At 45.8% G+C, this 26,021-nt stretch overlaps 1 protein-coding gene across 4 annotated transcripts in view; it reads right to left on the reverse strand.

Moving 5' to 3' along the window:
• The window catches only part of ANKRD44 (ankyrin repeat domain 44), a 1,456,106-nt gene that overhangs the window by 740,427 nt on the left and 689,658 nt on the right, over positions 1 to 26,021 (reverse strand). For all 4 annotated transcript variants that reach the window (XM_069615728.1, XM_069615729.1, XM_069615727.1 and 1 more), the window contains exons 12-13: positions 9,491 to 9,608; positions 7,151 to 7,219 (exon numbers count right to left, since the gene is read on the reverse strand). In XM_069615728.1, the coding sequence (XP_069471829.1) occupies positions 7,151 to 7,219; positions 9,491 to 9,608 (187 nt within the window). The remainder of the gene's footprint in view (positions 1 to 7,150; positions 7,220 to 9,490; positions 9,609 to 26,021) is intronic.

Below are 26,021 nucleotides of genomic sequence, written 5' to 3' on the forward strand. Positions count from 1 at the left end.
TAATGTACTTGCTTCCCTAACTCCACAACCGTAGTTCATTTCAAAGCCAAAAATTAATTTACTTGATCTACAAGCACCCACAAGCCCTACACACCACAACTCAAGAATATGAAAGTATTCTTCCCCATCTCGGGAGGATAGCTTAGGGGCAACGCGTTCGCTTTGGACGCAAGACGACACGGAGCAACACAGGTTCCATCCCCGGGTCCGCACTTAGAAACCTCTGGGTATTAAGCGCATTATAAATAACCTATCATATCATATCATCCCTGTGCTCTCAGTCCAAACTTAATGTTAGAACAAAAATGAACAACCTGCTCCTCGAACATCTGGTTGATGCTCCACACCGAACAAAATCAAGTAATCCACGCGATGTTTCATGGTCACTATGCAACAAACACAAGCACTGAAATTAAGCTCCCACGCATCGCCATTGCAGGCACAGCACAACCGAAGAATTACAAAATATCCCCACAGCCGGAGCTCCAGGGGTTCCCTTGATATCACAACCCAAGAAATTAAAAGTATACCACGCATACTCCCCATCTCCGGGAGACCAGACTAAAGCCCCATTAACACCTAACTTTACCTGCTCGTGTAGTATTGACCCGTGGGTCAACTTTACTCAAAATCCATTCAAAAAAATTCTAATCCGCCTGCTCCCTACGCACACCTCCCTACAAAGTGTCAATCCAGGGCAGATATAGTTCTGGTGGCTCAGCACGTGCTTCGAGCTCTGTGTGCAACTTGCAGGACATTTGAATCTCTGTAAGGCCGTCTCAGATTTCCATATATCAAAATCAAGTACCCATTGGAACAGTGTAACACCCGAGCATTTACAGGATAACCAATTGGCAAACACTGCGATAACAAGCGCAATAAAAAAAACAGTTATTACTACTACAATTGATGCAAGAAATGCAAACCTTTTTCTAGAGAAAGTGAACAAGAGCAGTTCTTATTCACCACTATGCCAACGCCCATCAAAATGATTGTTGATGCCCTCTCTCTCTCACAGAGGAAGACTGACTCAGCATTTCATCCTTCTCAGGTTGATAAACTGGATATAATATTGCCCAACACTGACCAATGTAGATGTTACTTAACAACACAGTGCCACTTACAGAACCACTTAATAAAACTTTGATTGCAAGCACAATACAAATTGTGCTCTTCTCGTGAATACCCACTTGGAAAGCACATCTTAGGCACTCCCACTTACTATAACTGAAAAACCAACCAACTTGTGCACCCCGTACCTGTGCTGCTGCAAATCCCCATGTGTAGCCCAGATCAAATAAGCATGCCAACTCCATTAATCTTTATTTATTTATTTATTTATTTAATATGCATATAACAATTACAGTTTTACATATACGGTACATAAACTCCATTAATCATTTCAGTGCCCATAAGTCTGATACATGTTTCAGTTTTTTCCTTATGTATAATAAAAGGCTAGATGCATGTTTGTCCCTGTATGTTTGTCCAATCAGTAGCTTTGCATGCTGTTACCGCTAGAGGGAGCAGTTGCCTTAGGATAGGATAAACAGTGGTCCAATTCGCTGCTTTGCCTGTTGTCACTGCTAGAGGGAGCTGTGGGCTTAGGATATATAGCGGTCCTGGTGTGTCAATGAAAGCCTGAACTTTGGCTAGTGTACACAGGCCTGTACACTAGTCTACATTTAATACATATTTTTTGAGGGGTGGGTAGCTAGGTCCTGTGCGCCCACTTCCCTCAGGTCCTGATGTTCCCATGGCAAAATTCATTTGTGTAGACAAGAATTTCAGATTTATTAGCTAATAGGGCCTTATGTATACACAATAAGAGCAAAATATAGCAGAAAAATCAGCATTGTCAGACTGTAAGAATGACCTTTTGATCACAGCTACACAATGATATTCCGCTAGACCTAACCACCATCCAAACAGACCTGACGTTGGAGTAGTTTGTTCACTTTGAATTTTGAATAAAAGCGCCAGCCATTCAGGTGATTGTTGTCCCTTGGGGTTGGTACCCATCACATTAACACAGTGTAGGAGTTTGGCTTTCACGGATGCAAATGCTATTGTGCCTTTGACCCTGGTTTAAATGACCAAACACTTCTGTATTCCACCCACTGAGTTGTACCCAGCATATCATGCGCCGATCTAGCGCCCGCTCTCTTGCTGTGCCGGTCTCTCTCTATGTGACAAGGGTCGCATAGTCTGGTGCGCATTTGCTAAAGCCATCCCAGCCGTTGCAGACAGCAGCTTCACCAGAAGTAACAAATATTTCTTGGGGGAGAGGAGGCGTTGTTATATCTTCAGGGTGCAGTGCTTTTTTAGCAAAAGCAGCTTTTACAAAGGAAATATAATTGTACTAATATTGTAAACTGGCTTATTAAAATGTTCCTTTCTAATGATCACATCCAGTATATATTTTAGTCATGATAAGAATGTTACACTTGTTTTACGGAACAAAGCACATTAATAAAACCTAGAATAACCACACACATTATTTTCTGATATAAGGTTATCTTTTCAAGATGGACAGCCTGGTACACTCATATTGTACTCTTTCAAAATACCCCAATGGGAAAGGGGAAGGAGACAAACACCACCAGGGTTTTCCAGCCTGCTCTGCATTAAATCGAAGAGAGTTTTTGGAACTTAATGACAACAAACCTTTACAGTTGACAAAACGGTGATTCAAGATTATAACCATTTTATCACAAAGTGCACAAGGCATACTGGACTTGGGGCTCATTTCGTTTTTTCACAACACTCACCCTAACATTAAACGTTTTGTAACTTTAAAGCACATTGTGAGTATTAATTTCCCAGCAATCTTCTTTCTGTGCCTTGTGCCTGCTTAGAATGACATGCTTGGTCTGGAATATCAAAAGGTTTTCTTTGAAAATGAAAAGGGTGTTGACAGGGGCATTGCAGTCACACTACAATTGACACTTCATTGATCGTCATCCTCCATCAGTTGGTCGCATGTGATTGGAGCATAGACTAACTTTTCAACTTGACATCACATGACCGCTTTATTCGACACCAGAAGACATCTCGTTGTTCAAGTTCTAAGTCACCACACTTTTGCGAATTCATAGAGTCACACCCACCAAACGGGTGCACAGTAGGGAGAGCGTTCGAGGATACTATACAACATTTTTCCAGTGGAATTAGAATGCTTCCAATTCCCACATATTTACATTTCTGTTTGTCCTAATCTTTCAGGTTACTCACAGTAATATGAAGTTCCTTCAGGAGGACACACAGAGTGTAATATCTGCTTTCTAAGGGACCACACCGAAGACAAGTGCTCGGCGTCTAAGCGCTTCAAAGGAAAAATAGTGCATGGCATCTGAGCCTAAGCAGACTCAGAAATACTGATTCGGACAGCCTCAGGATGTGTATGTGAGAAATGAATGGCTGACATCAGCCACTCCATTGGGGTCCCAGGGCTGTCCAGAGGTAATGGAATCATAGCCGGTCTCAGGGTAAGGATGGCTGTGCACATGCTCAGTTCCCAATGCACTGGCATCCGAAGAACTATATATTAAGGATTGTTGAACTAAGTTCATTCTTTTTAAAGAGGCACTAATGACACTCAGACATTCTAAACTCTTGCCTAACCGTGAATGTTTGTAAATCACGTTCTTTGTTTTATGGCTGTGCCCTTTCCTTCACCCACCAACCACTATTGCTTCCTTTCATCCGTTAGGGGCCTAAGGTGAGCTGTTTGGCACTGCACAAACCACCAATAAAATGAAAAAATATAAAACTTTGGTTACATGAACTTCCAACTGCAAGTTTGCTGGGAATTCTGTGAGATCTGACGGTTTTTTATTTCATAAGCAGGATAAAATATGTTGTCTTTGAGACATGAACTAAATATTTTATCCATAACATCAGGTGGCGAAATGGCTCTATAATTGGTCACTGGTTGCGTCATCCTTTTTTTGTTACCTATTTCAGACTGATGCCTGTGTTACATGGAGCCATCTGCCTTCAAGAATGCATAACGTCAGTTGGGCAATTTAATGGTGGCTTTGTTCCGCAGCACTTTCTAGCTTTCCGATTGAAGAGCGGGCACAGGAGTGCGCCTGCATGCTTAAGCAATAAGAGGTCCTCCGATGAGGCAGACTGAGCCAGGGAACAGAAGCTTATTTTTTTGCATTTGTCATTGATGATTATCATGCATCTTATTTTGATCTGATGCTTATTGTTTTTTTTATATTAAATGTCCGTCTCACAATTTTTCTTAGACCTTGGGTGGGATATGTGAATTTGTTTTCCCAGCATGCAACAACCTTCATGCAATTTGTGGATCGCTTGCAGGTGTATGGGATATCAATTCCCAGCATGCATCAATTCTCTCTCACAGTCTGGATTATATCGGACCTGGGCACTCTACCTCGTTCCTCAACATGCACTGGGCTTTCTCAGACTGTGCCTCTGCCTTCTGACCTCCTTTGTTAGCTTAGGCTTCTGCGTTCTCTCCTTCTGTGGCACTACAATTACGCTCATCACTCTCAGGCTTGCTTCCCCGGCTTCTACTTCAGAAAGCCCCCTTCGGATTTCTCCACTCGCCTTGCCATTTTTGTTATCTGCTCTTTGTGGCGTCCTTGGGCCCTGGTAATGTTGATGCTACTAATGACGTCCTTGGTATGCGGACTGCACTGCACACCGCCTCATCACATGTGATCAGTCCAGTCAGCCTGCAATCTGGACCTGGCCGGGCTACTGATACACCTCCTTCTGGAAGGCAAACTACCGCCTGCACTTCTAGATGCAGTCCTCTTCTCTTTCTGATAGCTCTATTATCAAAAGGCCTGCAGCTCCATGAGCTCAGTCACGTGATGACCGATATGGACCAGAGGCACAGAAATTCCACTGTTCAACCTCCCTTGGTTAGGTTTGCCTCACCACCCTGCTGCAAAGCTCTGGACATGTTCTATTAAAACGACAACAATTAGGCTGAGAAGTGCCACGTGTTCCCAGTAAGTTTATCACACACTTAAGTGAATGAAAGCACTGCTGAGTAAAACCATAGGCTTCTGCCACGTCACACCAATGTACATTAAAAGAGCCCAGTAGGGCAAAAACAAAGTTCAGCCACCATAAGCTTTCAATCATTACCTCTCAGCTGAGACTACAATCACATGCCAACATTTTCTTCACACACAATCTTACAAGCCCATTCAACGTCCTACTCGAAACACACGATTTAAACAGAAAATAGGGCCATACTGAATGCATTTGTCATTGTGTTTTCTTTGTGCGGACAACATGAACTGTTCACCAAGAAGATGGCACTTTAACAGATTGGGTTACCACAATGAAGAGGTTTGCAGTCTTAATATCGAATATCTTATAAAGAATGAACATATATCGAATATTTTATAATGAACATTTTTTATAGAGAATGCATTTAGTGGTGGGGTAAAGGGTTAAATATATTTGGGAAACTGTCCGGGTGGGTTTTTAGGGGTGGGAAACACAGGTCTGGGGGGCCAACCGAAAATAAAGTGCATTCTCTATAACATTTTTCGCTATAAAATATTGGATATATGTTCATTCTTTATACTTCGGTATAAAGACATGTAACCCACTGAAGATGATGAGGAGGACTATAATGTTTGGGTAGCCAACGAGTGAGCTTCTTCTTATAGGCACTGCCAGGGACCACACATGGGCAAAACCTGCTGTATACCTTTAAGAAGCCGCAGTTGTATCTGAACCTTTCTCCGTTTCCAAAACTGAGACGGTTTGTATTGCTTCTGAGATTGGTTCATCTGCCGGTATTGTCAGTCACGAGGACTGTAAGTCAAATACCATGGATTGATCGACGGTGTCGTATATGTAAAAACAGGGACATCACTGAGACTGCTAAGCACTTATTATTTGAATGCCCCAATTTGAATGAGTTGTATCTTAAATCGTATGGTAGATATGTATATAATCCGACACGATAAAAGACCTGGCATTTTGGCAACAGTGCATTAATACAAGGAATATGAAAGTGTATATTTCAATGTAGAATGTCTGGCAAAAAATAGAGAGGATTGTGAGAATGACCATAGAATCAGAAACAGGTCACCATTTTCGAAACCATAGAACAGGAAGGAGTTTGTAAAACTTGGGGAAACTGTGAATATATATTTTGAGAATATTGTATGTGTATATCATTCGTATTGATCACTGGCTATTGATTAATTTATCTTATATTTTATATGATTCTGATGAAATGTATAATTGAATGTCTTTAATATTCATGCAATGTAAAAAGTTTACTTGTAAACTGAAACACATTAAATAAATAATACGTATCTAAATCCTACGGTTGTAGCATCAATTGTTTGCTTAGGTTTACAGAGCTCGATGGGGACCTTTCAGCCTACTAAGCTTACACTGATGACCGTTACTATGGCTGGAGATGGCTCCTGAATTCAGGGGTTAGGGGCAAGAATTAGCCACGTTTTGTAATTTGTTCGATATGGCATTGCATCTCTGAATCCTTAACTCATTCTCCTGCCCTCTAGCTGAATCATATGAGAGAGCGAGCAAGAGAGCCAGTGAGAGAGAGCGAGTGAAAGTGTGAGAGTGTGGCAGAGTGTGTGAGCGAGAGAGCAGGAGGACGAGAGCAAGAGTGGGAGAGAGAGAGAGAGAAAAGGAGTGTGGAGAGGGAGAGCAAAAACTGGGGAGAGACACAAAGACATACTCTCCTCAAGGCACAGCCTCCAGAGCAAGAAGGGAAACGAGGGAGCTAAAGGGGTAAAATAGTCTCCAGGCTGAGAAGCAGAGAGAGTGGATACAGAGATAGGCAAGAACACGCGAGAGAGAGAGAGAGCACACAGAGTGCATTAGATCCTTATATGACATGCTGGGTACAGCTCTTTCAAACACATTTTTATTTTTAAAGCCACCAACTTGCAATGTGCATTTGTACTCGTGTACATTATAGCTTCTTGCACATCCACCAGGATCAGGTCCCTGACAGGTTTCGTTACATCGTTGGCAAGTATCTCTGCATCGTCAACAGTGCGCGAGCCATGGAACAGTGCTCCACAGACACAAGGGGAACTCACAAGGGGATCCCAGAGAGTAAACATTACCCATTCAGGTTGCAACTATGCCCGACTCTTACGGGTGTACTCACCTGCCATACTTGTCCTTTTTACGGAAATCTGCTCCGCTGCTCTGCAAGAGTTTGACACATTCAACATTGCTGGAAGGGAAACACAACTGGGTGAGTAAAGAGAAACCAAAGCCAGTCAGTCAAAAGAATGTCTGCTCAAATTCCATAGCAAACATAACTTGAATGTATACGTTGATAAATAATCTTATCAGAGCATTAATTTCAAATAGAATTTCCACAATCACCAGCACACACACATATATATATATATATATAGAGAGAGAGAGATTGGGAGAGATACCAAAATACATACGTGTATACTATATTTTAATGTTAACATGTGATCCTCTCCTTGCCTTACAAAAAATAAAGTGAAAGTCTGGCTTTATTTTATTTGAAAAGAATATGGCTTTGTTTGATGAAGAATTGGGTTAACACTCATAATCGGTACCTCCTAAGCGTACACAAGATATTTGGTCAAAGCAGCTATGAGGCGGGCTTAGCACGGTACTTTACTTCATAATTTAATGTAAAACGTGAAAAAGTGAGCACCATATTGGAATGTGTTGTATTTATGTTTCTCCTGCGCAGAGCACCGTACCCCGCCTTTCAGTGGCCTTGGAGCACTTTGGGGAAAGCATGTGGAGAAGGAAGAGAAAGGTGCAGACTATATCAATAGATCGTGGCGGGCTCCGCCAGGGACGGAAGGGGGAGAAGGGGCATTCTGCTAGCTTGGGTCCACCGCCGCTCCATCCTCCATGGATTGATGAAGACAGAGCGAGAAGAACAGGCAGGGTCCATCACTTGCCGCTGCAGGGGCGTGGTGTGACCCCCCCCCCCCCCAGTCGCGTTCAAAAGGATCTTGATAGCTGTACCCAGCACGTGAGTTTAGTCAATAAGTTGGTTCGGTAAAGTAACTGCACCATGTTCGAAAAGCTTGCCCTGAAAACAGTGACACCAAATAAATGGCACCTTGCTTTGGTAGTCTTGCTCTACAGTATGTGCTCACCTGGGTGGTATGTGTGAGGGTTTTTGCATTTCCCCCAGAAAGGTGGGTGTTTTTGACGTTACTCACTAAAATCCCAGGTACACCAGCAGCAGAGAGGGTTCGCCCCACTTGGGTAGCTGGTCGCTCACAGGAAGGGCAGCCAGGTGGCGATGGGTGGCGGAATTGACAACTCCAATTAAGGCGGTTCCATCGCTGGGCCGAAGTACCAGCCCAACTAAAAAGTTTCAAGACTTGCATTCGAAGGAGCGTCCTTTTTGGCGAACCTGTCTTCATTTCTAAAGATGGACATGCGATGTCAAACAATGGGCATAGCTGCATTAGAAAAATGGCTCTTCATACCAGCATTTCATCCACCTGCATCTGGCCGTGCCAGCCCAGATGCCCATCAAGGCATTGCCATGGAGCGGGGTACGGCACCAGTAGGGAATGCATACCAGGCGCAGGGGATGAATTTTCGTCATCCAACAATGTTAACCTTTCCGAAGGAATGCCACACATAGTAGGGAAAACACATGGGATGAAGTTCATACGCCCTGGTATAGTGACGCCACCTTTCATGGAGAGTGCCACTCACAAATCCAATGAAGCGGGAGCTTTGCGTAGAAAATTGAATGCTATTTGCCTGTTGCATGGTTTCCCGTGGTAAATTGGTTTGAGCCAGAAGGGTTCTTCATGGGGCTGCTTGCCCTGACTGGATAGAGTTGGGATCGGTTTCCAGTTACACCAAAATGGTAGGGCGATTCTTCAGAATGGGACGATTAGCAAAGGTGCCCGCCGAAGACGGCGAGTGTTGCCACGAGCCAAAGAAGGGGCACATTAGCAAAATCCAGAGATTTCATTTCTCACACAATTGCCCATGCTCTTACTGAGCCTAATGGCCCCAAGGTAGAACCCCTACTACCTGTTGTGTCTGTCTTTCTATGTCCAGGCTGTGTGGCTGAATGCGGAGTGTGTGACTTGAGAGTGAATGATGTTGTGGGTGGAATGCGCGTGTATAAATGAGATTGCCTTGCCCAGGGGTTCCGAGAGAGACTGCTGAAAGGATGTGACCTGGGTTGATGGCCACCAGTGGGTCCTCCCCTTAATATCTTAAGGACTGCCTGGATGTCTCTTGGATACAGTATCTATGGAGGATGCCTACTGCTCCAGATATCTACTAGTACAATAGTGCCACTTATCCGAATCAATTTTACAAAAACACCAAGACATGGGGACATCTAGCCAAAGAGGCCTCCACCCTGGAGGCAGGTGCCGGCAGCAGATAGACAGAAGATGAGGAGAAGAGACAACACATCAGTCCATGACCCCTCCCCCACCCACTCAGACAGCACTGCAAGTATGAATGTACTCACCCTCCAGCGGCAGCCGCGTGTAGACAGGTTCGTCCGAAATGATCTGGGGTGTCAATTTCAAAGCCTGCAGACAGCACGTGCTCATTATTAAACGAGGGCACTATGCTATACTTTTGTCCTAGTTAGAACATGAGAAACATTGCAGAGACAGGAACATGAGTTAGTATCGAACCCAAAGGGCGAGCACTACTGTTAGCAAAGCAGTTACCATGGAAATGTACCGAGGGTGCTCAAGCTTGGCAGCACTATAAAAAGAAGCGCGAAGCCCTCGAGGCAGCCATTGCCACGTGCCACTTTCTGCTCTGATGCTTTTTAAATCACCTCCCACATATTCAAAGCACACACGCGGATGGGGGAATCGCAGGCAAAAGTGCGACACTCGATTCAGCAGGATGCTAGCTTAAGGTTATAGGCACACAAGCCGTGCAGCGTGACAGCGCCTCAGCCCAGGGTGTCATATACTCCAGAGACCTTACTCTAGTCTAGCACAACATACGGTTCACCAGGGTCATCTGTAGCACATGGATTTATAGAGACTGAACGCTATAGTCAGGGCTCAAGTCCAGGGTACACGCGGGTGGGCGGAGTCCCCCCCCCACTTGTTTCAGAGGTCCCCCCACTTTTTTTCAGAGGACATCTGGATCATTTTCTGCTGACACCACATTCAATTGGTATGTTAATGAGTCCCCCTACTTTGTTTTTTTAGGACTTGACCCCTGGATATAGTTTTTTATGAGGAAAAGCCAGAGCAATGATAATAGTTGCATACACATATCAAATTATATAAATTACCATGTTGGGACGTTCATGTGCCACTGTTGATGTGTAGGGATGGGGCTGTTTCTCATCACGGGTATATAGGAGGGTGCGGGGGGGGAGGGAGTTGGTGTCCCCAGATTGGCTTCCTGGTCTGGTGGGAAGGAATACTCCCCTCCCACCCCCGTGATCCCATTGCCCTCCTGACAGCAGCCAGGCATGCTTTTTACTAAGTCTTTTCACAATAAGCGCACAAGACAATACAGTATTTGTTGAGTTGTTCTTACCCACAGCAGAACACAAGTTTTACTCATCGATCATGTAGGCCGGGTTAGTTTGAGTGTAGCTGGCACAGTCATGACCGTTTCTCTGACTGTCATGTCAGGACAGACACTGGGAAACAACCGTCACCCTATAGGTAGTCTCCGTGCTGATGGACTCATTATTATTGGTGATTTAGAACGCCTATAATGCTGGATATCCCTCCTGCTTCTAAGCACCGGCCCAGGGATTGAACACATGCTGCAGGACATCGTCGCGTTCCCAAGGCGAGCGCGTTGTCTCCGAGCTGTCCTCCTGGCCTCATTGGTCCCAACGATCAGGGGTGGACTGGGAACCAAAAGAGGCCCTGGAAATAATTCTCAAAGTGGCCCCATATCACACTTTTTCAACAAGACCAATCCTTTTGCTATGAGAAAATGTGGAAATACCACACAAAAGAGGCCCAGGGCGCAGAGGCCATCCAGGAAATGTAAAGAGTTTGCCATAAGCCAGTCCACCCCTTTCATCAATAAAATAGTTTTTCATATGTTCTGTAAATAATAATTATAGAAGTACCCTTTGTCGGATAAGAAATGCTCGAGTTGAAAAAGGTATAGGGCATTGTAAAACACGTGACTTGAGAGTGCCCGATTCAGTAGAGCTTCTAGTCTGGGGGTTTTAAAATGTACTGATGGTGATAGGAGGAAGACATATCCCTTCTCCTTGGGCTGCAGTGTTGGAGGCTTTCCAAGCTCATTCTAAAATACTTAATCTGTGAGGGCACAGCTATAGGCACATTGAGGCCTGCTCCTTTAAGGGTACTGGGGGCCCGAGAGTCCTACTCTTCATCAGCGGTGGAAGAAGCTAAACAGAGTGATGAGTCTGGAAAATATTCATTTCTTGAGAAACAATCCGGCAAGGAAATGTTTAAGAGCACAAGGTTTAATCGTGGTATTCTTGGGAGGCCTGCCAGCAATATGAATATGGTCAGACAATCATCAATATGGGGTGGGATTGTTGAATGGGCTTGGCTGTAAATATGGTCGTTATGAATAACTGCAAAATGCCCTACAGGATGTCTTTCTGCAAGCCGAAATGAAATAAAAATGTAAATAGAAAACCAGCATAACAATGAACGTGCTTGTGAGCATGAACACCATTAAGGTCTAAGGCTGTCTGTTGCATTGTTATAGAGAAGAATGACAGAATGCCTTTTGCAGAGTTCTGCATCGAAGTTCCAGGAGCATGTATAATTATGGTGTCGAGCTTCCGGATTCTGCATGTTATGACACCCTGCTCTCTACCAAGATCACCATATTCTTGCTTTCCACTATGAACTAAAGAAGCAGATCAGATCTCTTGACTCTTCACTAGAGATCTACTGCCATATCCCCCCCCCATTGAATTGTAAACCCATCCCCACCTGTATATTATTTTGAATAAGGAATTCTAGCGTGATGCATGCAACTTACCAAACTGTCTATGTTTTCAACCTTTGTCCACCACCACATGGTTCATGTTAGATCCACAGCCCAATAACTGAGAAGCACCCAGAAATTGGATTGCTAGTCCTGACCTTATGTATAGTGCTTCTGTCCGGGACATTATGTTGGTCACACCAAATAAATACAAGATGTGTTTTTCAGATTCCTGATTCAGGCAATGAATCACTGCTATAAGCTTATGGATCCATTGACACTTTCTTTGCTGAAGTAACAGAGATCCATTGCCACCTCTTTGGGCCAAAATTGCTTGTTTGATTCCAAACAACCTGATAAATGTGTTGGGCTTATTCAAGTGCGCTTCTAGTCAGTGCATGGGTAATGGCTGTGATGTATTGCTCATGCTTATAAATAGCTTACAATAGTTCACATCTTCTAGATTTCAACAGCCTTATTGTGATTCCAATGTAAAGTACATTTGCAGATTTGTTAAATTAAATCCATTAACACATGAATCTATGTTGTTTAGTTGTAAAAAATTGAGTACATTGGAAGTTATGGGGATCCAATTAGGTTTAAACGTGCGCGTTTCTTTGATGTTATGAATGAGATAAAGAAAGCTATGTTCATCCTTGTGAATCCAATTTCACTATCCAAGGTGATTGTAAAGGTGAAAATGTCAAGCTCTGGCTTGTGGTTAGGAATTGTGCGAAAAAGAAACTTCAGTATTTGGCCACTGCCTTCTGCGTTCCCCCTTACCCAAAAAACATAGGTGTGATCAACTGTATACACGGGTGCTCTGCACATGATTTCTAATATTATCTATGTAAAAATGTATTTGAAATATTGTTTTACTTTCAAAAGTACTGTAGGCTTTGTCATGTTATGAGTTGCAATTATGTACTTGATTTTTTTCCTGTGTTTATGTCCAGCACTAAGGAGCCGTTGGGACAGACACTAGCATGCCAGGCTTGTAAATGGTTGTACTGTATTGTACTTGTCATTTGTACAGCACCATTTTACCATTATTATAGCTTCAATGTGCTGTTAGTAGGAAGGCCCTCGGAGGACCGAAGTACAGAGTGTTGGAGGTCAAGGAGTATGATAAGGATGCATGTGTGCATTTGGCACACAAAGGCTTAAGAGGGCTGGCCAGGCTCCAGTAGAGAAGCAATCCATGGGGTCAGGCATGTGGATGGGTGCTGAGAGGAGGGGGGGAGGCGTCAGTGCTAGAGAATATGTTCAGCGTGGCCGTATTTGTCATAGGTCAATGCTGCATTTTGCGGCCAGAGGTGTTGAGGCGTAGTCTGGTGTAAGTAGACGGAGAATTTATGTGAACCGCACAACCGCGTTTTGTCGTAGTACTGTAACGCTCACCTGATTCCCGTAGAGGCGCCGGTCTTGACTGGGCGTATACCGTATCTTCAAAGGTGATGTGTAACACACGGCTGGCTCTTTGGGCTGGACCTCTGTGCACTGTATGTCTGACTCGAAGGGTAAGATGTCTGCAGATAGAAAATATGGGATTAAGGAACTGGGTTATTGAATGTCTCTCTCTTCTTCCCTTTCTCTTCTCCTGTAGAACCCCAAAGGTTAACGCTCTCACCTTAGGTAAGTGAACGCTGTGCTCTCCATCTGCCTCGGGGCAGGGTGCTGTAACCAGTTTCTTCACTGGATAAGGGGAGCAGGCCTCTTGACTTCAGAGGACTGCTGTCCGTCGTTTACTGCACGAACGGTAAGTTTCGAGTAATTCTAATGTCTTTAAAGTCTTTAGTAATGATGTCTCTTGTTTTGCAGGGTTCCGGCGATGGCGGATGACGGGCTGAAGTGAGTTGAAGATGGAGCCCGTGTGATGAATAGAAGCGCCTGGAAGCACGTAAGTAAGCGCTTGTTGCCTGCTTCACGATGCGCTCTAACTGTCTTTTTATTTTGCAGGTACAAGTTCGGAGCGGCTGCAGGGTGCCGGAATACCCACTGGGTTAGATGTGGAAAGGAGTAATGGCACGTGAGTATTAAAGTTCCCCAATGTCTTTAAACGCACCTTGTTTTATCTTTCAGATGCGGGATGCAGCGCCGAAGGCCTCCGGAGCGTGCAAAGAGTTGGTAAGCTTTTGTCTTTCAGATGCCGGAATGCAGTGTGAAGACCTCCGGAGCGCACGAAGAGTAGGTAAGCCTTTGTCTTTCAGATGCCGGAATGCAGCGCGAGGCGTTGGTGACAGCCGATGGACCAGGTAAGTGAAGAGCTGTCACTGAAGACCGTAATGCTAACCTGTTCTTTCTTGTCTTTATAGGTGTTGCTGAAGACTGGATTCAGGATGGTAAGCCTTTTTCCTTAGGCCCAGGATCAGATGCAGAAGACACGATGAGCGTTCTGCTGCAGAGGATGCAGAATAACGCAAAGCAAGATTCATCCATCGGGTGTGGTTTAAATAGCCTCCTGTAGTGCTTAGGTGTCTCCTTCCACAGCCACGCCTAGGTAAGAAAAGAGTTCCTGCTTTCCAGAAGAGTTCCAGTGTTCTGAATCTAGGGAGTGGCTCCTGCCCCACCCAACAGGAAAAGTAGTTCCAAACAGAAGAGGATCAGAGGCTCAACTGGCAGGCAAGTAAGCAGCATGGTCTGCTGCAGGTAAGTCCACCCAAGCATTATGAGCCCGGCGCTTCCAGCGCTGGGACTGGGCATATTTATGAGCCTGGTGCCACTGGCGCCAGGACTGGGTTCAAAAGGTCCCAATTGGGACTGGTTGGCACTCGGAACCTGGGTTATGGATCTGCTTCCAAGGGAGTTGGGAAAACCCTGACCTTTTGGAAGGAGAGATCATGACAAGTACTTGCAGTATACGGAGGTGTGTGGCTGTGGATAGTCATGCTGCGCCCAGTGGAGTGGTGTATTATAGGTCCCTTACCTCCATTGATGGCGCTTGATTGTTAGGGTACCTGCTCAGGTACTTGGCCTCTTCTGTTGGCTCTTGCAGCAATGATAAAAACAGTTAGCAGCAGCAGCGACAGTCTATGCTCCAACTATTCGCCACAGGAGGTGCACGGGTTGCAACTACAGGTTCTTCTAGGCAGGACACGTGGCGAGTCTGTCCCAATGTAAAATGCTTTCTGATCATTTTATGGAGGTACGTTTACCAAGGGCTGCCCATCCTATGGTTCATATTTGCACAATACCTGCCCATCCCCCTGTTCCTTTCTGTGGCGATGCAGAGTTGGTTCTTGATTGCCTCCGTGTGATGTTGAATAGGGGAACCCTGCCTAGCTTGGTTCGGGTTTCTGGCCATGGCAGTCCGACCTCCCATGAATTCCCTGCAGTGCAACCCAATCTGTAGGATGGCGGTGGAGGTGGCAGATGTTCTATCACACCATTGTGCTTCTACCGCTATTGTTGAGATTTAGCTGTTTTCCATACATGCCTGGTGCAGTCATTCATCAATCCTGTGACATTACATATTTGAGTGTTGTGAGTCAGAGAGAGGCAGGGTCATAATATGTGTATGATGGTGTGTGTGTGGTGATGGTGATGGCGTGTATTAAGGGCGCCCTCATCAACGCCAGATCTCTCCCTGCCCATGCTCTAGACATTGCTGACCTTATCACGCCCCAAGAGGTTGACTTTATTGCTATATCTGAGACATGGTTACATGCGGCCTCTGGACCCGCACTGTCTCTAGCCATACCACCAGAGTACAGCATCACTCGCTGTGATCGCAACACCGCACAATCCAGAGGAGGTGGAGTTGCCTTCATTCATAAAACCTCACTCGCCCTAAGAGCTGTACCTATTGTCAACATCGAGTCCGCAGAACTACTCCCGGTCAAGTTACCACTAACGCCAAACCAAACTGCCACCCTACACCTTATCTATAGACCACCTGGCCCAGCATCATCCTTTGCTGACGCGATTTCCGCATTACTACTAGAGAAATATAAAACTAACTCGCAAATCATTCTCTTAGGTGACTTCAATTTGGGACTCCATGACCCAAATGACCCCACCGCTACTGACCTTGCCAATTCATTAACAGACCTTGGATTCACCCATCATATCCGAGAACCCACCGACATTAAAGGGAGGACACTTGACTGGCTAGCAGATACTAACTGTAACATTAGAGTACTCTCTAATGCACCTTGCTTATGGTCAGACCACCATATCATTACCTTTAACATTGAAGCAGCCTACCGCCCTCCGCCAACTATTGCGCCGGCCCTTCCCACCAGAAATAAAAGGGAAATAACTAGAGAGAAATTACTCCCTCTTTTACTCCCCTCCCCCAACAAGGTCACACACTCCTGTTCTGATCCTACAATCCTAGCGGACACATACAACCGTGCGATGCTCTCAGCCCTAAACTCAATCGCCCCCATTAAACAAAGGAAGCCTAAACCACATGCGCATCTTAACTCATGGTTTACACCACAGCTAAGAGTGCTCCGCAAAGCCAAATGCTGCGCTGAAACTCGATGGAAAAGCCATCCTTCAGATGCCCAGAAGGACGGTCTCATCCTAGCCCCCCTTAACTATAAAGAAGCCATCTTCCTGGCTAAAAAGGAGTCATATATGGAGCCCGAATGGAATTAGGTATCTTGGGGTGAAAATCACACCAAGGCTGACAGGCTGGTATAGGGCTAATTACCCTCCGTTACTAAAGAGCATCGAAGGGGATTTTCACAGGTGGAGGAATCTCCCGATCACATAATTTGGTAGGGTGGCGACGGTTGAAATGGTGACACTACCCCGCCTTCTGTATCTTTTTCAGGCAATTCCTCAGGTAGTTCCACAGGATTTTTTAAAGAAATTGGGATTGCTCACTAAAAATTTCCTGTGGGCTGGGAAAAAGCCACGGGTTAGTAAGCAAATATTGCTGGCTCCCAGGTGTGAAGGAGGTCTAGCACTGCCGAACATTCAACGGTATTACGAGGCGACGCAGTTAAGGGTGGTCAGGGATTGGCTACAGGAGGGGGGAAGTCACACAAAACAAGCAATGGGTGGCAATGGATAGGGCGGTGGCACATCGCAGTCTCGCGGAGGTTCTATGGCTCCCGAAGCAGCTAAGACCTGGTCATATATATGAGAGCGCCATTACCAGTCTGATGGTTAGGAATTGGGATAAATTAGTTAAAAGCAAGGGAAACGCGACATTCCGCTCGCCCTTCACACCCCTGTTCCGCAATGGAGAGTTTACCCCGGGAATGGAAGAAGGGGATTTTCAGCAATGGGAGGAGGGAGGCTGCAGATGGCTGGGAGATATGTTCCGAGGTGGGAAGATACTCTCTTTCGAGGACTGTAAAAAGGAGTATGGGGTGGGGGAGGGGGGAGAGGGTCCGGTATGCGCAATTGCGCCACTGGGTTATGCATCCCATAAATAAGATGGCGGCCACCAGGGGGAAAATGAGGTTTGAGAGGTTTCTTCTCTCGAACGATGGATCCAGGGGCCATATATCCAATCTATACAGACTATTAGACGAAACCCCGGATAGGGCCCCATGGACGTATATGCGAAGATGGGATCAGATGCTGGGTAGGACAATTGAGCGGGAGGAATGGGAACTTCTGTGGCGGGTAATTCCCAAGTTGGCGAAAGCCTCTCAGATCCAGGAAATGTGGTACAAGATTCTGTTTGGGTGGCACTACACTCCAGTCAGGCTTAGGAAGATATTCCCTGCTACCCCAGGGGAGTGCTGAAGAGGGTGTGGGATGGAGGGTACGGCACAGCATATTTGGTGGACGTGCCCATGCATTAAACCCTTTTGGTCGGAGGTGCAGAGGGCTCAGGAGCAAGCATATGGGCCAGGAAGCAGCGGTCCCCAGAGGAGATTTTACTGGGAGTGGGGAGGAGCACTGGGGTAGGGGAGCCTAAATCTCGAGAGAAGGCGAGAGTAATCCTTGTCCTGGCTGCCATGACAGTGATAGCTCAGAGATGGAGAAGTGGGGAGGTCCCTCTTTTTCAGGATTGGTTACGGAAAATCTGGGACATTGTGTCTCTTGAATGGGCCACATATGCAAAAGACAATAAGCTGCAGTCCTTTGCAGGACACTGGTAGGAAACCCTGCGCTTTCTAAAAGACGATTTTCGAATTGGTTGGCGTCCTCAGCGCCTACGACTACTGGACTTGGGGTGAGCGCTGTTGAAGGAAAGATGGACGTGTTGGATTATGGATAAGGTGGAACCTGATGCGGGGGAGGGGGTAGGGGATGGGGGAGGCGTAATGAGGGTATTATTTACGCGAGGCGCTCTGGGCTATCTGAACTATGACATTTTCTGCCAACAAATAAATCGAAGCTGCCTTGGGGGGAGGTGGGGGAGGGGGTGGGGAGTTTGGAATTTTTTTGTTATTCTCTCTGTTCTAAAACTAATAAAAAGAAGTTTTAAAAAAAAGGAGTCATAACAATCGTATCATGCAAGCAGATTCAAACACAAAATAATTATTCAAGATCCTAAAGGAACTTGAATCGCCTGCCACGCCTCCCGACACTTGTATTAAAGACAGCAAATGGTCTGCAAATATCCAGACGGCATTACTGAATAAAATCTCATCCCTCCAATCCAAAATCAAAGACAAACAAAGCTGTCTGCAGTTGGATAATCGTCAGACCATTCCATTAAGGGCTGCTCCTGTGGTCCCACCTAATCTCAAACTTTTGTCTTCTCCCCACTCACTATTGCCAAAGTGGAAGACATTATCAACATATTCAAACCCTCTAATTGCCAAGGCGATTCTTGCCCTGCCCCCATTATTAAGGAATCCGCTCATGCCCTTGCCCCTTTTATCACTGCCTTTATTAACTCTTTAAAACAGGTATTGTTCCAGACAATCTTAAGGATGCATGGGTTATCCCATTGCTTAAAAAACCATCCTTAGACCCGAGCATACCAACCAACTACAGACCTATCACCACCGTCCCTTTCATGCTCAAAATACTAGATTGTGCAGCCTACCTGCAGAATCAAGACCATCTGGAATCTAACAACCTCCTTGGTCTAAGACAGTCTGGCTTCCGTCCTAGGCATGGGACTGAAACAGCTTTGATAGATCTGAAAACACAAATTGAAGTCCTGAAAGACAACAGGAAACTAGCCCTGTTATTACTTCTAGATCTTTCTGCTGCCTTTGATTTGGTCAACCACCAAATCTTGTGCCAGCACCTCCTATCTGTCGCCCACTTCTCTGACTCAGCCACTGCGTGGATCAGTTATTTTCTTAGTAACAGATCCATTATTGTCTTTTCCCCATCAGCTGCTTCTGACCCTGCTCCGATTCACTGTGGAGTCCTGCAAGGTTCTTTCGTGTCACCTACACTTTACAATGTGTTCACTAAACCACTCTTTGATGTTCTTGATTATCTGGGTGTCTCCTACTTTAAGTATGCGGATGACACCCAGATACTCATCCCCATCACAGGTGACCACATAGATGACACTAAAGCACTGAATGACGTATATCTGGTCATCCAGGCTTGGATGGCCCAACATGAACTTTGCCTTAATGATGACAAGACGGAGCTTCTCATCCTGGGATCTACTCAACGTCTTAATAAACTAGATCGATCCTATCAGTCTTTCATCATTGACAGCAACGTCATCAAGGTCTCTAAGGATACCAAAACACTAGGTATTTATCTTGACTCTACACTGTCCCTGACGAGACAAACTAACGCGGTCAGGTCAGCGTCGGCATATACCTGTAAACTTATTTCAGCTTGCAGACCTTTTCTGTCCACACCAAATAGCATCACTTTAGCTAGAACCCTCATCATGTCTAAGATAGACTATTGTAGTGCCCTTTATTTGGGGACCGGCCAGTCTAACTTCACCAAATTGCAAACTACTCAGAATAATGCCATCAGAGCGGCATTAAACATTCCCGGAAACCAACATATTTCCGAATTCAGAACCAATCTACATTGGCTCCCTGTCAAACAAAGAATCTCATTGAAAACACTTGCCCTAACTCACAAGTGCCTGGCCAACAAGGCCCCCCTTTAGTTATCCAACCGCCTTTCTCTCCACACATCTACCCGGCCTCAAAGAATTGCTCAGGACCACAGCCCATCCTTGCCCAGATTTAAACATCAAAAAGCTGGGTGTGTGAGCTTCCCTGTCTTGGCTTCCAAGCTCTGGAACTCTCTCCCTACTGCCATCAGATCTGAACCCTCATTCAACTCCTTCAAGCAGAAAACTAAATCATGGCTCTTCGCTCAAATCTGATTTATTCTCTTGATTTCTGCTATGGCCTTAGAGCTCCCTGTCTCCAGCTACAGATCTCGGGCTCCACTACCTTATTGTAAATTATGCCTTGCTTAACTCATGCTGCCTTAATAACTTGCTTAATATTGTATGATTATGTAACACTTTGTCCAAGTTCACTTATTACTGTATGTACTTGTAACTGTTTACAGCTTGATGCAAGCTCACGCTCGACTGTATATTTATGTAACTGTTCTGTAACTGTTTACATCCAAGCTCACGCTTGACTGTATATTTATGTAACTGTTCTGTAAGTTCTCGCGCACTGATGCCTCTGGGCCTGGCCGCGCTACAAATAAAGAAAATATAAATACACCTTCTCATTCTCAGACCCAGCTTCCCTCACCTCTCCTACCCTCACAGAGTCACAGCAACCATGACCATAGCCCTCTCCCACCTAAACTACGCTAACTCCCTTTACCTGGGCGTGAGCAGTTCAGTTAACTTTCCCCGCCTATTTTTAGCACTCGACATGCAGTTTCCTATCACAGATGTATAGTTCTATCATTGCCATCTAATACACAGGCATTACCTTTGTGAGAAATGTGCCACGCATCTTCGAAGAGGTGTGCCCTTCATTCACAAGGGAATTCCCTATAGAAAGGAGGGAATCTCTTTTGCTTGTCCAGCACATTCCCATTGCAGGAGCATCCAGAGGCACCCAGGAGACATGTCAAATGTCCAGAGGAGGTGCTTTTTCTTAGCTATATAACAGGGCATGGTGGGTCGTAGCCACCCTTTATGGCGGTAAAGTCGATTGCTGGAACCCCCTTTCTCCACAGTCCTGATGGATTTTCCCAATGCGCTCCCATGCCCTTTCCCCTCTATGTGGTATAATGAGGGGTTTCACGAAGATGGGTACAGTCTGGGAGTGCCCCCCTGTTAGGGGAGTTTTCCTAAAGTCCTACTGGCAGTAAGACTTTAGTAAGCTATCCCAGTGGTTTGTAGATCCCCAACTCTTACAGGCCGATTCATGGAATAATTAGCGCGGCGCAAGTGGGCAAAAACGTGCAAATCGCAGTGGAATAGCGAAAATCGCAGTGCAATTGCGAAAATCGCAGTGCAATTGCGAAAATCGCACGAAAAGCAGCGCACGTCGATTCATGGAAGGCCGTGCGCGAGAAAAACCAGCGTATGTGCGATAAAAAAGTGCGCGGCGCACGTTGGCGCACAGGCCATCTAACAGCGTGCGCCAGGTCACAGCGAAAATCGCACAGGCCACAGCGAAATTCGCACATAGCGCGGCGCACGCAACAAAAGTAGGCGGAACACGGGCGTAACACTCGGAATGGGGAACAACTTGCCAAAACGTGGACGTCACGGGGGAAGTACAGGGCACAAGTGCGCGGAGCGCCCACACGCTCGCCTACAACACGTATTCATGGAATAGAATAGGGGAAAAAAGCGCACGCTCAAACCAGCGCACAGGCACAAACACGACCGCCACAAGAAAGCAGGCGGTAGCGTCTCTGCGGCTGTAAGAAATGTGCGCCAAAAGGTGCGCCAACAAATAGCACCTATATACTGCCATGATGAATGTCCCATACTGTGGCCCTCCAGGAAAAATGACGTGCAAAGGGGTACCCACAAACACGGAAACCCGCTGACAAAAAATACGTGTGCGTGTATACCGGGGTGCGCGGGAAGTCTAACACGCGATTTCAGCAGGGTACGTGCATCACAGGGGTTCGCGTGAAGTTATTCACGCGATCGGGCCTGTGGGAGCGGGCTACGTGTATTTCAGGGGTTCGCGTGAAGTTTCTCACGCGATCGGGCCTGGGGGAGCGTGCTACGTGTATTTCAGGGGTTCGCGTGAAGTTTCACACGCGATCGGGTCTGGGGGAGCGGGCTACGTGTATTACAGGGGTTCGCGTGAAGTCACTCACGCGATCGGGCCTGGGGGAGCGTGCTACGTGTATTTCAGGCCTGGGGGAGCGGGCTACGTGTATTACAGGGGTTCGCGTGAAGTTCCTCACGCGATCGGGCCTGGGGGAGCGGGCTACGTGTATTACAGGGGTTCGCGTGAAGTTCCTCACGCGATCGGGCCTGGGGGAGCGGGCTACGTGTATTCCAGGGGTGCGCGGGAAGTTCCACACGCGAATAGCCTGGGCGCGTGTATTTCAGGGGTGCGCGGGAAGTTCCACACGCGAATAGCCTGGGCGCGTGTATTTCAGGGGTGCGCGGGAAGTTCCACACGCGAATAGCCTGGGCGCGTGTATTTCAGGGGTGCGCGGGAAGTTCCACACGCGAATAGCCTGGGGGGCGCGTGTATTTCAGGGGTGCGCGGGGAGTTCCACACGCGAATAACCTGGGTGCGTTTATTTCAGGGGTGCGCGGGAAGTTCCACACGCGAATAGCCTGGGCGCGTGTATTACAGGGGTGCGCGGGAAGTTCCACACGCGAATAGCCTGGGCGCGTGTATTACAGGGGTTCGCGTGAAGTTCCTCACGCGATCGGGCCTGGGGGAGCGGGCTACGTGTATTCCAGGGGTGCGCGGGAAGTTCCACACGCGAATAGCCTGGGCGCGTGTATTTCAGGGGTGCGCGGGAAGTTCCACACGCGAATAGCCTGGGCGCGTGTATTTCAGGGGTGCGCGGGAAGTTCCACACGCGAATAGCCTGGGCGCGTGTATTACAGGGGTGCGCGGGAAGTTCCACACGCGAATAGCCTGGGCGCGTGTATTTCAGGGGTGCGCGGGAAGTTCCACACGCGAATAGCCTGGGCGCGTGTATTTCAGGGGTGCGCGGAAAGTTCCACACGCGAATAGCCTGGGTGCGCGTGTATTTCAGGGGTGCGCGGGGAGTTCCACACGCGAATAGCCTGGGTGCGTGTATTTCAGGGGTGCGCGGGAAGTTCCACACGCGAATAGCCTGGGCGCGTGTATTTCAGGGGTGCGCGGGAAGTTCCACACGCGAATAGCCTGGGCGCGTGTATTTCAGGGGTGCGCGGGAAGTTCCACATGTGATTTGACAGTGTGGGTCCTCCCAGGTGTACCCTGTACACCCTCCACGGCCCCTGCAGGCAGCCCACACCACAGGGGACTACCCTGCATCCCTGGTCATGTCCCGCAGGCAGCCCACCCAACATGGGCATGCCCCCCAGCTGTCAGGTTTCGTGGGATTTGGTTGAATGTGGTAGAATGAGGATATGATTAACATAAAGTATGGTTTGGGCCTTAACTTTCTGTGCAGAGTGTGGAGAGCTTCCCAAGTCAAAATGGAGACTTCCAAAAGGATCAGTGATTGGTCAGAAGTAACAGAAAGGCATTGTTGGAACATTCTAAACCGCCTTTCATTGTCAGAAGCCCAGCTGGAAGGTCCTATGTTTGAAGCTCTTAAGATTTAGAAAACTTTAGTTAGGCCCTTGTGCCTAAAATTAGTTATTTTGGTTCTGGAAAGTGTTGGAGATTTAAGAAGAAACTTAGAAAACGTTCCGGTGAAAGAAAGAAGCAAGCTAAGTGAATTCATTATCTTTTATGGATCTTTGTGATTTTCAAGCAGGAGTTAAATATTAATTCCATTAATTAACTTGTTCCTGTTTTTATTAGTTTTTGTTAAAATAGTAGTTCATTTCGTTCTTTCATGAATCTATTTTTGAACTTCTAGAACTGTATTTAAATTTACTGAACTGCGTCACATTTTTTTGCAATTGGCTAGTTGGAGTGTGGAGGTCTGTTTATCATTTTAGCGTCGTGTGTTTTTTCGGCCGTATAAAATATTGAGTATTGTACCCTTTTTTGGTAACAGTGCTTTTATTAGCGTCGGACTAGCGTTAGAAATCTTACACTGTCTGCGCAAGTGACACTGTGGTAGCCATGCGACTCTGAAGCGTTATGTTTAATTTACTAACATTCTAACCTGGCGCGTGATCATCACTGGGCTGCCTCTTCAAGGATTAGTGTCCGGAACTGAGGACTTTCTCCTTCCTGTTTGAACACTTCATATTAAGAAGAGTGGAATACTATTCATTTACGCATGCGCCCATGCCAGTTTCATTTTTGAACTCATTTCCTTGTTTTTGTGCGCTTCCATTTTAGAAGGAGTAAACAATATCTTCACGCATGCGCATAGTCTGGTTAAAAGAACGCTTCTTTTATGAGCGATCATCTTTGCCAGCAAAAGATCCAATTAATGAACACTTTTATATATTCAGGAAACAAACCATTTTAACTTGAATAGCCAGAGTGTCATTTTTGGAATTGGTATTGAAGCAGCTAGAAATCATCAATACAAACTACATGTATAATATTTCCAGCGGGTTGTTTGGGTAAATGACATTGGAACTGCTTGAAGATTAACTCATTAAACTGAGAGAGATTAGCAGCTTTTTCACAACCGAATTGAAGAAATTAGTAAGAGCATCTGAGACTCTATTTTTCTGTTTTCTTCATTTGAATTCACACACACGTCCTCTAAGTTATTCACAGAGGATAATCAGGTATGGTGGCGTGTTTATTTACTTAATATTATAACGAGAAGTCAGAGCCAAGGAATTCAAAGGTTAGTGACTAAAGTGAATTTGTTGTTATTTTCACCAACAGGTTGACAGATAAAGAAGCTGAGCAAAACCTGAAGTTTATTATTTTGTCCCATTTTCCCCCTTTCCCTTGGGGGTGCTCTCAACTGAACTGTTTGATACCAGTTAAGAGGTTAGCATCCAAAGGGGACTGCGGGGGTTCAGCAGCTTCCGGGGACAACATCAGATTTGAGAAAGCCTGACAGTATGAAAGGCCAGAAAAAATAGTCCTCCTAAGCTGTCATGAACCCCGAGTTCTCAATGGAAGCGTTAAGTGTTTTAGTGAGGGAATTACAGGAAGAATTAAAGGTGGCATATCAAGAGAATAAAAAATTAGGACAACGAGTAGATGAGTTAAGTGAAAAGATGGCACAGACGCAGGGAATTGGGAGAGAAGAATTTCCCCCGGAATTGGTAAGGGTTGGTGAGGAGAGAGGTGTGGGTAGAGGTGATGGGGCAGAGGGAGGTTTTAGGGCATTAGTTATGCCAGTACCTTTGGCAGCTCCAGAGCGTTACTACGGAGATTCAAGTAAATTTCAGACATTTGTAACCCAATGTGAGTTGCACTTTCTTAGTAGGCCCGAACTATTTCCTTCTGATGCTTCCAAAGTTACTTTTATGATGTCTTATTTATCTGGAGAGGCTTCTACTTGGGCAGGTTTATTGGTCAGGCAGAAGAGTTTATCTTTAAAAAATGTTTCTCTTTTTATGGAAGAATTTAAGAAAATGTTTGATAAAAGACAACTGTCCTTAGAAATTGATGGTGAATTATTAGATTTGCGTCAAGGAAACAGAGACTTGGTTACATATATCACACAGTTTAGGTCTTTGGTTTTAGAATCCCAGTGGCCAGCAGAGAAGAGGTCTTCTCTTTTTTATAGAGGCCTCAAGGAGGAGTTGAAGGATGCCTTGTCCAGTGTAGTCCAACGCCCTTCTTCTTGTGAGGAATTGATTGATTTAGTAGTTCAGTTGGACTATCGTATAAGTGAAAGGAAAGCAGAAAGGCGTCGTTGTACTCAGGGGGAGGTGAGGTCAGTCATTAGAGGAGAGCGTTCAAAGCTTGAGGTGGGTAGTAAAGAAGTGAAACCAAGGGTGAATGATCAACAAATTAGAATAAAAGGTCCTTTATCAAAAGAGGAAAAAACTAGGAGGCGTGAGAATAATTTGTGTTTATATTGTGGTAGGGGCGGTCATTTTTTAGGAAATTGTCCCTTTACACCCAAAAAATTTTCATCAGCCGGAGGAAAAGCACAGCAGGTTGCAAATACAGTTCAGTCAGCGGTTCCACATATAACTGTAAATGTATCCT

This window comes from Ambystoma mexicanum, chromosome 9, assembly GCF_040938575.1.
Source record: "Ambystoma mexicanum isolate Mex_15411 chromosome 9, UKY_AmexF1_1, whole genome shotgun sequence".
Lineage (NCBI taxonomy): Eukaryota > Metazoa > Chordata > Amphibia > Caudata > Ambystomatidae > Ambystoma > Ambystoma mexicanum.